Here is a 13706-nt window from a genome sequence, read left to right on the forward strand (position 1 = left end):
CGGGAGACGGGACCGGGAGAATAAAAGCGCAACTCACTGGTTTTCTCTCCTTCTCCTTAAGGTTCCCATGCCGGTGCCAGCCGCGGCTCCGCCGGCCGGCCGGCTCTGCCGGCAGCGCGGGGAGCAGGGCTGCGCGGGGCAGGGGAGGCCGGGGGGAGCGGCGCGGCCCCACGCATCGCCTCCTCCAGCCTCGCCGCTCTCCCGCTCCCCGTCTCGCCTCGGGAGGAGCCTGAAAGCAATCCAAGTGGGGCAGCGGCGGCGGCACCGCCACCAGTGACGAGCGCAGGCGGAGATCTTATCGGCAGAAGGAAGTACTGAGCAACTGGGCTGCTCTTCTCTGAAGCCACCGGATTTACCGGGTACCGAAACACGCTCTCGGCTCACACCACCCGGCTCTAAAACCGCCGCAACTTTTTCCACGGCGCAACTTGGGCCGGGCCGGTCAGTTTAGGGCTGGGCCGGGCAGGGCATGCCCACTCCCCATGGCCGGATGAGCCGTCGGGGACTCACGGGGACCGAGGACAGCGGCTGCCGGGGCGCCCGGGCAGACGTGCCGGGGCGGGGGGACAGAGACGCCAAGCTCCCGGCCGAACCCCAGCCTCCGACAGCACCGGGGTTACGTGACCGCGGGTGGGGTGACGGGCTGGATCGCCAGCGGTCGGCGGAGGGGTGGTGTGTCCGCCGGCGCCCCGCCGACACCTGCCGCCGGCCGCGGAGGGGAACAGGATGGAAGGCGGCAGACAGCCCCGGGACCCTCGGCAGACAGCCGCGGGGTGGTGCGCGGCGGGACCTGGCGAGCGGCCGGACTGACGGGAAGAATTTATTTGTGCCCGGGTCATTGAACCCTGCGTCGGCAGGAGCCCGCGGCGCCCCCGGCCCGTGGTATGGTCAGTCTCTGCGGGGTACTGCGGTGGACGCACAGAGGTGATACACCCACTCTGACAATTACTGTTTTAAAGACTCTGATTATTTGGCACCTTACACTGTCCCTCCAGTATAACCGCACAGCAAGGAATGGGGAGCCACTAGTTTTCACGGTCCTTGTACCACAATCACGAGTTGCTGAGAGCTCTTCCAACTCAACATTGACAACTCCCTTACTTCTGAGGAGAAATAACCAGGCAGAAAATCTGAAAAGGCAAACTTGCCCCATATCCTGCAACTTACAGTTTGATCAAATGGTTTTCTGTTGAGAAATACACTCCACAGAGCAGTATGAAGGTACTGGGTCACGGGGAACTCCAGCTGCTGTGTTGTCAACAACTTATTTTGAGAGCTCAGTTTATGTTCTTAGAAATTACTTACTCGTCAGAATGCCACTGGGCCTCACACTGAGATCCAGACAGTTTTCATAAGCTGTTTCTTCAATTTTAAGACTAACTGGGAAGGTTCAGGTATTCAGAATAATTCCCTGCCAACAATCAGGGCACATTTCTCTTTAGGTCTCCAAAATGATCAATTTTGCAAAGGATGCAGTTCGCTGGCATTTCCTCAGAGGGAGTGGTAACAGCCATTATCACAGCAGGAGCTGTGCGAACCTGACTTTCGCTTTGCTGAAAACCTCCAGGAAAAACCCCACATACTTCTGGAATCATATCAGTGATTCAGTAGGTGATGTTCTTCTGAGTAAGTTTTAAGCTCATTCCTAGCACAGAGCTCGAAGGTCACTGTGGTTTAACAAACACAAATACATTAATATATATCCAAGACCACAGGTCACGTGGTCTGTGATATTATCTGTAGCAATTATGTTGGTAAGCCAATTTCCTGGCTGAATTGTACTTCAGAGATGTGCATCCCAACTATTTTTGCTTTTTCTTTAATGTGTTCTCCTTGAGCAGTTCATGTGTGTGCATACACACACAAATAAATAGAGGTTTGACAGAAAGAATACTCTACCTTTGTGGTCAGAAGGAAATCCATATGTAAATCTTACAGTACACAATCTCATGCAAAAATTCAATTGTAACTTACATGCCCACACAGCAGTCTGACATACTGATCCTTCAATGTAATGTTCTCCAGATGAAGTGGGTTTCTACTGTAAAGTAGATTTATGCCTGTTTTGTGTCCTCAGAGGATCAGAGATTTGCTCTGTGGAAAGGCAAGATATTTATTCTGTTTTCAGAGCTTCAATCAGTGGATGATTGCTTTAAAATATAACTTATAATCCAAAGGAGCTATGCTAACAGAGTTGCAAGATGATGATGGCTAGGATGGAGAATGGGCTGTATTGCTCCCCAGGGAACATGACCAGCCGGGGGGTTTTATACTGTTGTGCTCAGATTCCTGGAAGATCTTGCAATAATAGTAACTTACAAATTGGATTTTACCATTGGAACCAACTTACTGCCTCAAGGCAAGCTGGATCTTTGAAGTTCTGTTGTACTTCAAGATATGCCTTTCTCCCTCCAAGTTAGTGTGAGTCCACAAACCGAGCTTGGCCTTGAAGCAGAGTGAAAATAATTTGCTTAATCTGTGCTTTCATATCTGCTTTAAGCTCGTTTAATTTGCCATCTTTCCTGGGTCCATATTCCTGCTTTTTACAATGGTCCAAGTAATGGAACTTGTACAACCACACAGTGAGTTGCACACAAAAATTAATCAAGGCAAAAAACCCAACCCAACTAAAAATGATACACGTTCTGCCATACAGCATTGATTATTTAATTTGTTTCTCCACCCACTCATATTGGCTCAACCGCTGCCACAACCAAGCAATGGCAAGAGAGCAAGACCACGCATTTTCCCAATAGCTTTCACTTAGATCTATTTTACGTACATCATTGTGTAATGATCACAGCCTGGCTCCTGAAGCTTTTCAGTGTCCTTGTGGGATCATGTATGAGAAGGTTGCTTGGTGCTGACAGAGCATCTGCTAGATGCCTGTGTCAGTAGACAACACTAGGAAGGCAAGCTGAACAATCTAGTTTAGGAAGCAATTCCAGAAAAGGAGAAAAACTTCTTAACATAACTGGAGAGAAGGACAGCAAATGGAAAGCTATGAAGAGTTACTGTGTGAAAAGTCAACATACATTATGCAAACTAGGTAGTAATCAGAATCATTGGGTTTACCAAGTCACCAGTGAGGGCCTGCTAGCAATTGCACATGAAAAAACTGCTTTTATCTGAGTTGTGTTTGGGTTGTCAATAAGGTGCCTCTGAGATTCCAGCTTTTCTGCAAGAAAATAAGGAATTGATAGCACACAGTAGCTAGTGCCTCCTTACATTTAAGGACTGTAGGTTTGTGTACATTATATGCAAGACATCTTACAAAGTTAGTAGCTATGCTACTAACAGATCTACCTATCCAATCTACCTCTATACTGGCATTTCTTCTGTAAAGGCTGCTTCTGTTAAACCTATTAATGTGCGGTAGTTAGCCTTTTGCTGAATAAGGTGGAAAAGAAGTAAGACTAGAATTGATGAAAGAGGAAAAGGAAAAGCTTAGGAAAATTGTCAGAACCTAGAGTAGAGCATGGAGTACCCGGATCTCACTGGTTTTGGATTCTGCCAGAGCATTTCTTAGATTATTTGCAAGCCATGCATTCCCCACCACTCTCAGTGAACACTCAGGCTGATCATTACAGCTACTTGTGAGTCATTTTTGTCAGTTCAAATGTTTGTGGGATGGATTGAATGAGTCCAGTCCTAGTAATGATCCATGTAGGTGTAAACATGCTGCCACTTGATGGAACATCTATGGTTTTTAGTCTTGGAAATTACGGGCAAGATATAGTCTGTAGTAAAAGGCAGTATCTTTTATCAGACCAACTGGCACAGTTAGCAAAAGACAAGGTTTTGAGCAGACTTGAAGAAGGTTTCTGGAGAGAATCACAGAATCACAAAATGACTGAATTTGGAAGGGACCTCAGGTCCAGCCTCCTGTTCGAAGCACGGACAGCTGTGGGACTGGATCTGGTTGCTCAGGGCTTTATCCAGCTGGATATTGAAAGCCTCCCAAGTCTGAAGACTGCACAGCTTCTCTGAGCAACCTGTTGTAATGTTTGACTGCTCTTACGGGTAAAAAAAAAAAATAAAATTCCTTATATGTGATCAGTATCTTCTCTCATTTTAGTTTATATGTAGTCTCTCATACTCCTGATATACACTGTTGTGAAGAATCTCACTCCTTTTCAATAACCTTCTCAGAAGTACAGCCAATCTGCTATTACATCCCCCCAAGGCCATCTTTTTCCTTGCTGAAAAGGCCCAGTTCCCTCAGCATCTCCTTACAGGGCAACTGCTCCAGGCTCCAACAATCTCAGTTGCCCTCTGGGGTGTTTGTCAATGTCCTTCTTGTACTGGGGAGCCTAGAACTAGACTCAACCCGGAGTACTGAGTAGAGGTGGTGTAATCAGTTCTCTTGATCTGCTGGCTCTGTGCCTGTGAATACAGCCCAGGGTGCTGTTGGCCTTCTCTGCTGTCAGGGCACATGGCTGGCTCGTGTTGCTTGCTGCCTGGCAAGACCTCCACCTTCTTCCCAGGAGTGCTGCTCCCCAGCCAGTTAGTCCCCAGCTTACATTAGTTGCAAGGGTCTCTTCCTTCCCACATGCAGGACAATGCATTTGTCCTTGCTGAATTTCACATAAGTTCCCATCAGTCCATTCCTCCACCGTCTAGATCTCTCTAAATGGCAGCTCTGCCCTAAAGTGTGCTGAATTGTCATTTCAATTTGATGCTACCTGCAAACTTGAGGAGAGTGTACTGCATCACCTTCCCAAGACTATTGTTAAGAGTGTTAAAATGGGCAGGTCCCAGGATAGACCCCTGTGCTACTTCCTGCCAACTTCCAGTTAGGGTACAACCATTCCCTCTGAGCCTAATCATTCAAACAGCTTTTTACTAGAGGAGTATCTAGTTTTCCACCCATTCATACCTCAATGTCACAAATTGAATGCCAGAATATTGTAGGAAATTATGTTGAAAGCTTTGCTAAACTTTTAAAATAGCAACATCTGGATATCTGTCTACTTTTTCCTGTATTATACTAGTTGGTCTAATAAAAGGCATTGTCTCTGCCTATAGATCTTATCCTGACTGTGTCTTTAAGCTATTGAAGTTGTGACAGTGTTATCATGGAGAAATCCCTTCAACAATTGTCTGCTCCAAAATTAGGAGATTCCTGTTTCATTGTGTGTATGGGTGTCCATATTGCCTTTAACTATCAAACAAGATACAATGTTTTTCAAAGCAACTCTGCTTCCATTCAGATCATAGTATGGATATGTAGTTGGGGCAAATAAGGAGGCATACTGAGGGGAGTTGTCATTTTTAACTGCTTTGGTTACAGAAGGTAGATGGCTTGTAGTCAATAGGGAAAGAAGTTTGTAGAAGTACAGTTGTGGTCTGATGGCTGAGTTAATTGAAAACAGCTTGTGCATCTTCTAGAGTCCCTTGCCCTTCAAGTGATGATGCTGAAAAGAGCTTTCTGCATATCTGTTGACTGTTCCTCAGGTTTTTGATGATGAATGGGCATTCTTTTACCTGCAGAAACTGTACAAATCTGAGAATTCACTAGTGAAAATTAAATAAAAACATGTGCTTTGATCATGCAAATTACTAAGTAATGCTAATTAGATTTTTGGACAGGTCATCATTGCCTCATTTCAAGTACCACAACTTCTGTGGCCTTTCCCTTGTGCCTCTGCTCCCACTTTTTAAATGGGAAAAACAATCTCAGTGTACTTCACAAAGACGATTTGTAAAATCTTTTCTTGACTTGCAGCTGTGCTGGTGAGAATTCATCCAGTTGCTTAGTAATACTTCTAAAATAATTGTGTTTATGCTTGTGAAAGTGGTTGTATATTCCATGCAAAATCATGAGCGCATGATTTTGCAACCTAAGTTACAGGTTTTGCATTCAGTCCAGGAATTTGACTCTGATAGATGGATATATGCATCAGGTAGTGCATACAGTGCATACAGAATCCCTGGTTGGGATTCTGAGCAGAGATGAATCCCCCCAAAATGTCCAAATTGATCTTCCCTTTTTCTTCTTTTCAGACAAATCTTACAAAAGAAGTGAGCCAGTCCAGGAAAATTTAGATATTTTGTAATTTTTAATAACTAAATTTCTTCTTCTATTTTCACCCTGGACTCCCTAGAGGACTTGAAAGTCACCAGAGTCTAAAATTTACTTTAAGAACTGTACCTAAGTTTATCATTAGTGGTTTGTTTAGATAATTTGCAAGCTGCTGATTGGCAATAGTCATGCACTGTCAGCTATGTGTAACTGAAACTGTTAGATTATTTTTTTGGTTGTTTTTAATCTGAGAGACTTTAAATAACAGTGGATTAAAATTAATTGTTCCAGTAAGAAAAACAATGAACATATATCTTGATAATATCTAAAAACATCAAGCCTGGTACCACAGAAAATATTATTAGCTAGTGGCATTCTTCTGATTAGAAGCACATTTTGATTTGTATGGCTTTGAGGCTCAGTCCTACAAGTAATACCTCAGCCTTTCCATTGATTAAAGAATTTGATGTTTTCCTGTTTAGGAGAATGCTGAAATATAGTAAGCACTGATCATCCACCTATAAGGATCGTCTGCTTACTTTGCATCAATGTCCAGCTGTTTCAGAAGTAACACACAGCAGGGCTATTATGATACTGCAATGTGCAGTGAAAGGTAATGGTATTGCTAACTAAAATCTGTGTTCTGCATCACTAAAACCAAAATCACATTTAATTCTGTCATCAGGGAAAGATAAAAGCTTTTATTTACTATAAATTCTATTTCCCTTCGGTAGTGCAAAAGAAAGCAAAATAGTTTCCTTTCCTTTATGGTCTTTCAGAATTAACATGCTTGATCAGTTTTGATTCAGGTCATCAGGATGCGTATGTGTACATGCAATTTACCAATTGATTTTGATAAAAATTGCACAAAAATTAATCTCTTTCCCTTCCTCCTCCCACTCCACCCAAACTCCAACCATACTGCAACATTTTCTTTCTTAAAATGCATGCATACAAAGTATGGATAGATAAGATGAAAACCAGGTGGTACCCTTGAAATAACTACTGTCCAGAAACAGTGAGACTCAAGATACAGAAAGGAAAAGCATAACAATACTACTAAGAACACTTCTTTTAGGTTCACCATCTGATTTAAAAGAATAAAACAGCTACTTAAACAGGATGTAGATAACATCATCCCAAATGTCCCTTTGTAAACATTTTCCAAGGAGACAGTGATTAGCTACTTCCTTTACAGGATAGCTCTTGGTCAGCCGCAAGAGGCAAGACACCCTGCACTAGAAATACATTAAGTGTATTGTTCTAACCTTTTACAAGTGGTTTCAAAGATAAATTGTTGTGGATATAACAGTCCTTTTGAAAGTATCACTGGATGAAAGCTTGGCTCACAGAAGTGTGTGTGAGGGTTGTTTAATGCAATATTTACTTCAAATTTTTCTGTTTAGCAAATAGCAGCTAATATTACAGTACTTCTTCAAGCTGGAAAGAAATGTAGATGTGATTTCCATGTGGTTTGTTTCTGACAGAGCTGCTTCGAAATTTCCAAACTGAGTGGGCAAAGTTTAATTCTGCTGCGGCAGTGTCCAAGGGTAGTATTAATGATTTTGCCCTTCATATTTGCAGTGACAACATCAGTGGTAAGGATCGTGTGCAGGAACGGGAGTGACAGTCGAGGTGAGGAGGAATGAGGAGTAATCACAGGGGTTTCACAGGATGTGGGTGTGTAGGAAGTGGTGTTTCTCTGCCCTTTCTGATCTCATCTGCAGAGCAGGAATATTTTCCAAGGGGATTTCACATCAAAGTGCAAGGTTGTGCTGATCTGAACTGAACAATGGATGGAGTGCTGAAAATGTAAGTGGACGTGATATGCCACCCAGACATGGCTTATACTCCTCCTCTGCTGAGGGACTCTCTTTCCTTTTGCATTGCTTTAAGGGAAATGCTGTTTTCCCATCTCACCAGGTTTGGCTTGCCCCTCTCCATTTCTCTGCTCAGTATGTGAGTCAGCTGGAGAAGAGAGGAAGTGAGAGGAGTGGGGCGGAAGAGCATCTTCCCTCAAACCCATTCCAACAACTCACCAGAGCCCTTCTTGCTTGGGGGATCAGAAGGAAACAGAATAGGACTAAAAACAAAAGCAGTGTGGCTGCAGATAATAGCAGTGGCTGCCAGGGGCTTTGTGTCTTCGGTTGTTATTTATACAAGAATTAACAGTAAGTTGACTGTTCTTTAAAAAGAAAAAAAAAATAGTCTTAGTTATGGGCTGAAAATGGTAAGTTTACCAGCCATATGTATGCATAAAGGGAAAGATTAATCTTTCTAGAACTCATTCCATTTGTCTCACATGTGTCTCTTGTTCTCAGTTGGTTTGTATATTTACAGCTTGACCTGGAGGTTATTTCCTTCACAAGTATTGCAGAAGGAAGGGTGGTTGACTGAATAATTTATTTGATGCCTTTTTGGTTGAACAGAACTGATATTTCATAATATATTTGAAGCTAGTCAGAACAAAAAAAAAAAAAGTTGTTTTTTTAAAAGCTGTTTACAAAAATTGTTACACATAACAATTACTTTGTTGAATTTCTACTTTGTTCCTGAAGAATATCATCAGGATAAGTCAATGCACTGGTCAATCTCTAGTTCTTACAGTTAATAAGAATGAATGGAGAAAATACCTTGAAGAGATGGGTGACCAAAATACCAGAAAAACTGTGCTCAGACTTGTTATAGAATACTTAGTACTCCTACGTTGATACCATCAGATTTCTACTTACATGAAGGGAATGTAAAACCTGTTCCTCAGTTTTCTGGATTTAATAGACACTTTGCAAGAAGTCATGTTAGGAACAAGTTCAGGCAGATGAATGCAATAAAGAAAATTTTAAGTGAGCAGGGAGATGATGGACCACCTTTGTTTTGTAGTCCACTGTGGCTAGATGTAAAATGAATATAGGGAAATGACAATTACTTAGACCTAAAATGATGCAAGTTTTCTTGAACTCCTAAGATCTTTTCCTTCTCCCAGTTTTATACCTCCTTATCTTCTCAGCTTTAAAGCAGTGTGTATTGTTTCCTTTAAAACCAATAAAAATTGGTTTTAAAGGACCACTCAGAACAACAATATCGTCAAGCATTACTGTCACTTTTCTGGGTTAGAAGCATTATATACTGCTGGCTTCCATTTTAATCAGGTAGAGTAGCTATAGCAGTACTGAACAGATTATAATTACAAATATATACCAAAACCAATTTTAAAATGCTAAACAGGGACAGGCTAAAAATTCATATGCTGACAATTACTCTGGTTTAAAAGAAATCCTTATTTGTTAGAAGCTCTTCAAGGGGTAATATTAAGGGGCTCTTGTAAAGCCCTAACACAAGTACACTGTTAGGTCCAGGAACTTAGTCTCTAATTATAGGTGTCTCTGTGAACACCTAACTTAGAAAACCATGCACAGTTGTCAAGATATGCTGAGCACCTTTAGTGCTAATATTTCTGGTAGTCAGGCTGCAAGAGGGTTAGGTAAAGTATCCAAAACTTTTTATAGCCTTTTTTTTAAAAACAATACAAAACAAAACAAAAAAACCAAAACCCAAAACAAACAACAAAAAACAAAACAAAACAAAACACAAAATACTTAGAAGGTTGGGTTGGTTTGTTGTTTTTTTTTTTTCCCCAAAATCATTAGTTTGCAGCTTTTTATTTTGCCCCTTTGATCATCTGTAAAAAAGGGTTAGCAGTACCTTTCTTTAAAACTTTTGAAAGCTTCTAAGATCCACTGATATAAATATGAACAGTGAAGTCTTATGACAACCTGAAAATAATACAGTAGTGAAAGCTTGAGATTCTATTTCTGTCTGAAAAGTGGTTGTTTGGGTGTGTTTTCTCTCTTCCTATCTACCTGTCCTATTTCATCACTTCTTTGGAATTTTGAAGGGAAGGGTTGTTAATGTTTGTTCAGGATGACTCACAGGTTACAGAAAATTTTTTGTGTGATATTTCATTGTCAAATACAAGCACATTTCAAAATTTGAGTTTAAACTTCATGGTATCTATTTTTAAAAGGGCAGAAAACAAAGAAGAGGAGGAAAAAACATTGCCAATAAATTGTGTGACCAATGAGTTAGAGTAATCCAACCAGTATTCTTAATGCTGATTGATTTACATCACTTTAAGAATGTGCCAAGCACTATTATTCTCAGCATCAGTTACAGAATATTATTTAAGAATGTGGACAAAAAAGTTTAATGCGTGTTTCCATAGGAGAGAGAAATGACAATAAGGAAGGACCTTCCAGTATCTGAAGGGGGCCTACAAGGATGCTGGAGAGGGACTCTTCATCAGGGACTGTAGTGACAGGACAAGGGGTAATGGGTTCAAACTTAAATAGGGGAACTTCAGGCTAGATATAAGGAAAAAGTTCTTTACTGTGAGGGTGGTGAGGCACTGGAATGGGTTGCCCAAGGAAGCTGTGGATGTCCCATTCCTGGCAGTGTTCAAGGCCAGGTTGGACAGGGCCTTGAGCAACTTGGCAGAGGGGTTAGAACTAGATGATCTTTAAGGTCCTTTCTATCCCTAACCATTCTATGATTCTATGATTCTAAGGACAGTTGTGCTTAAATGGACATGTCAGATTCTTCCAATATTCAAGTCACTAGTTTACAAGGTGCAAATAATTTGTATTCAGACAGGAAGGCTGTTTAATTGCTTTTGTCTGTGGTTGTGGCAATGAAAAAATAGTTCAAACTCTGAAATAAAACAGGTCTATAGATCCCTCAGATTCTTTGCAGGATATGTGGCAAATAGTAGATAGTAGCACCCTGTAGAAGTAATTGCTGGTTAAGGCTCAGAACCTTATACCTCTTACCTTGCTTTTACCTAGCTTTTGTGATTTCTCTGACAGCCAGTGTATTTGTGCACTATTTGTGTAACCAGTGTGTTCTAGTTACTGAGGATTCAGTTTGACCCACCAGTGGGAAGCATTCACATACAATGCTGAATTTACAACATTGTTCATCACCATTAGAAGTTGGGCAAGTATGTAGATGTACTAGACCATTTCGTTTTCATACAAATTTCCAAGACTGTTCTACGCTAACAGCTGTGGTGATGATGCTTACAGAAACAGATACAATTTTAATGTTTGACGTAATTTATACTTCCATAGTTGTTCACTTGGAGCTGTGTATATTGCAGAACATGCTTAGGTGTACCACACAGGACTGAAAGAGTTATTTCATTTTTTTTTTCTTTTATTTTCATGTTTTAACTGCCCGTATTTACGTATATACAGGTCAAGTTAACATGCGGCCACCTATTCAAGTATTGCTTGTATCCTTCAACACTACTTTCATCATTTACCTCATTCTTCTGTTCCTCAAACTCTAATTCCGGTGGTTTTGGAAACATCAGGGATAAGAGGAAATTCAGGAGGTCATCCCAGCTATTTAACAAGCTTATCTCAATCATGTGTCTTGTCTCTTTCATTTTCTGCCATTTATATGTAGACCAGAACTTTTTTGGTTTGGTTTGGTTTGGCTTTTTGTTTGGTTTGGGTTTTTTGGGGGGTTTCTTATTGGGGGGGTTTGGTGTGGGTTTGGTTTTCTTTTTCTTTTTTTTTTTTTTAATTTCATTTTATCTGTTGTGCAAATATCTCTTTTTTCCTTTTTATTTCTTAGTATCTTACCTGTCTCTTTGGCTCTCACAAAGCAAATTATTTGGCAAGACAGTTATTCGAAGTTCTCTGCAACTAATTTATGGAATATATTTTAAAAAACAACAAAAACTTCCCACAATCAAAGTCCTTGTGCTATCTTTTGACTGATTAAATACTATGGCTTTTGCAGGCTTAGTTCTTTTATCTTTTTGATACTTTGAAAAATTGCTTAAAGGAATATTCTAATTTAAATCTTTGTCAGTTGTACTTTTTATCTTCCATGGCCATATGGTGGTAATTTTGTCACAATTTTAATGTAATTAATCACACAGAACCTGAGGTAGGGAACTACCAACCTTGTCATTTTACTATTGGACAACTGTTCAGCAAGATTGACATCTCAGTCCATAGAGTATTTTGTATTCCAGATTCTTCAGATCCAAGGTAAAATTCTTAATACTCTGACATAGCTGCTTCCTCAATCTGGTGGCATCTAAAGCTCTGTTTCTGGAAAGGCTAGTAAGCCCCTAGCAATCAAAATCCATAGGCTGTTTGCTCCTCTGACTATGTTGCATGAACAGCTTGATCCAAGGGCTACTTAATATTAAGTATAACAGAAATGAAGCCTAATTTTTCCCCTTCCCAAGAAAGTGTTCTAGTAGTTGGCTTTCTTAATGTTTGTTGTGTGCATTCACTGCAAACACAAGGTTCTTTAATTATTGAATAGGAGAGAGTGAGAACACTCTTCCCTTTTAGATTTCCTACAGCCTGGCGTTTAAGACATTTTTCCACTGGGATGGGGGAGGCAAGACTGGAATTTCCACAGACAGTGGAAGGAATTGAACCTAGATGTTTCATATAATGCGTACTAGAGCACTCTCTATGAGTGAGAACATCTCTATGAGGTCTTCTAGCATCTGAGCCATTGCATTTAAACTCATTACCAAAAAAAAAAGTGTTGACTTCCTTGCCCTTTAAAGGCAATCTTGTGGAGAGATTCCAGAACCTCAAGTAAAAGAGGTGCCTCCATTCAGCAAACACCACTTATGCACCTCAGATGATATAATTTTGGATATCATCTCTCAGAAGGAATTAATATTAACTATGTTAAACTGCTCCCAGCTCAGAATACAGCCTCTTGTCAATAAGTAATTTAAGGTTTTGGATTCTGCTTCAAGGCCAAGCACTCAAAATGGCTCGTTACTGCTCATAACTTCTAGTTAATACCGTGTTTCACTGGATCTGAACTTCATGACATGGCCAAGGTCACAAAAGCAAGCTGTGCAAGAGCAAAATACTGAATTTAGACGTCAAAAATGCTAACATCTTAACCAAGACCCAGCCTTCCTCTCTCAAATATTTCATCATAAACATAACGCATGCTGTTGACTTCTCCTTCCATCTTTCCTTGATTACATCACTTTCTTGCATTGCAGTTGTATTGCTACTGTTTTAAAGTTCCACACTCTTTAGATATGTAATTTCAGTGATTGCACAACTAGCTGTACTCATTACTATAGCAACCAGAATAAAAACATTTGCTAGCCCATCTCACATAAAAAGGTCTTAGAGTTTCAGGTTCTCTACTTCCATTTTAGGCTTATGCTGAGTGTGCGTGACACAACGGAGCTTGTGTGCTTTGGTTTGATTGAAAGGTGCTCACATTAGTGAGGGTAGAAAACTGAATTATACTGGAACCCTTGTTTTAAAAAAGGAAACAAAATTTCTGACCTGCTCATCAGTACTCAAATGAAACATAGGTACCCTGTCACCAGCTTCATTCACATACTGTTGGCAAGGTATCTCACCAGCTAAGAGGAGCAGTGCTTGTAAGCAACTAAGTTCTGACATGAGGCAGATTCTCAACCTGCACATTCTAATGTTAGAAGTTGAATCATTGTTTTCCCTGAGCCTCAATGAGGCCTTGTCTACACTGATATTTTTGAGTAGACCTTGCCTACTTATAGTATCTGAGATCACTAACATAAATAGTCTCAATTATGAACATAGCTTCACCCCAGTTTTCATCTCTGTTTCCTCCTTTTCCTTTAAATACAGCAGTGGGG

The 13706-nt window shown here is 40.8% G+C and overlaps 1 protein-coding gene across 2 annotated transcripts in view; it reads right to left on the bottom strand.

The window, feature by feature from the left end:
- RASGRP1 (RAS guanyl releasing protein 1) overlaps window positions 1-476 on the bottom strand; it is a 45390-nt gene extending 44914 nt beyond the window's left edge. Inside the window, exon 1 of one of the 2 annotated variants that reach the window (XR_003990871.1) lies at window positions 38-476. Coding sequence is in view for 1 of the 2 variants with exons in the window: in XM_030481871.1 (XP_030337731.1) it covers window positions 38-69 (32 nt within the window). In the remaining variant the exon portion in view is untranslated. The remainder of the gene's footprint in view (window positions 1-37) is intronic. The other variant, XM_030481871.1, reaches the window with a different exon arrangement.
- Window positions 477-13706: the final 13230 nt, after the last annotated feature.

This window comes from Strigops habroptila, chromosome 4 (assembly GCF_004027225.2).
Source record: "Strigops habroptila isolate Jane chromosome 4, bStrHab1.2.pri, whole genome shotgun sequence".
Lineage (NCBI taxonomy): Eukaryota > Metazoa > Chordata > Aves > Psittaciformes > Psittacidae > Strigops > Strigops habroptila.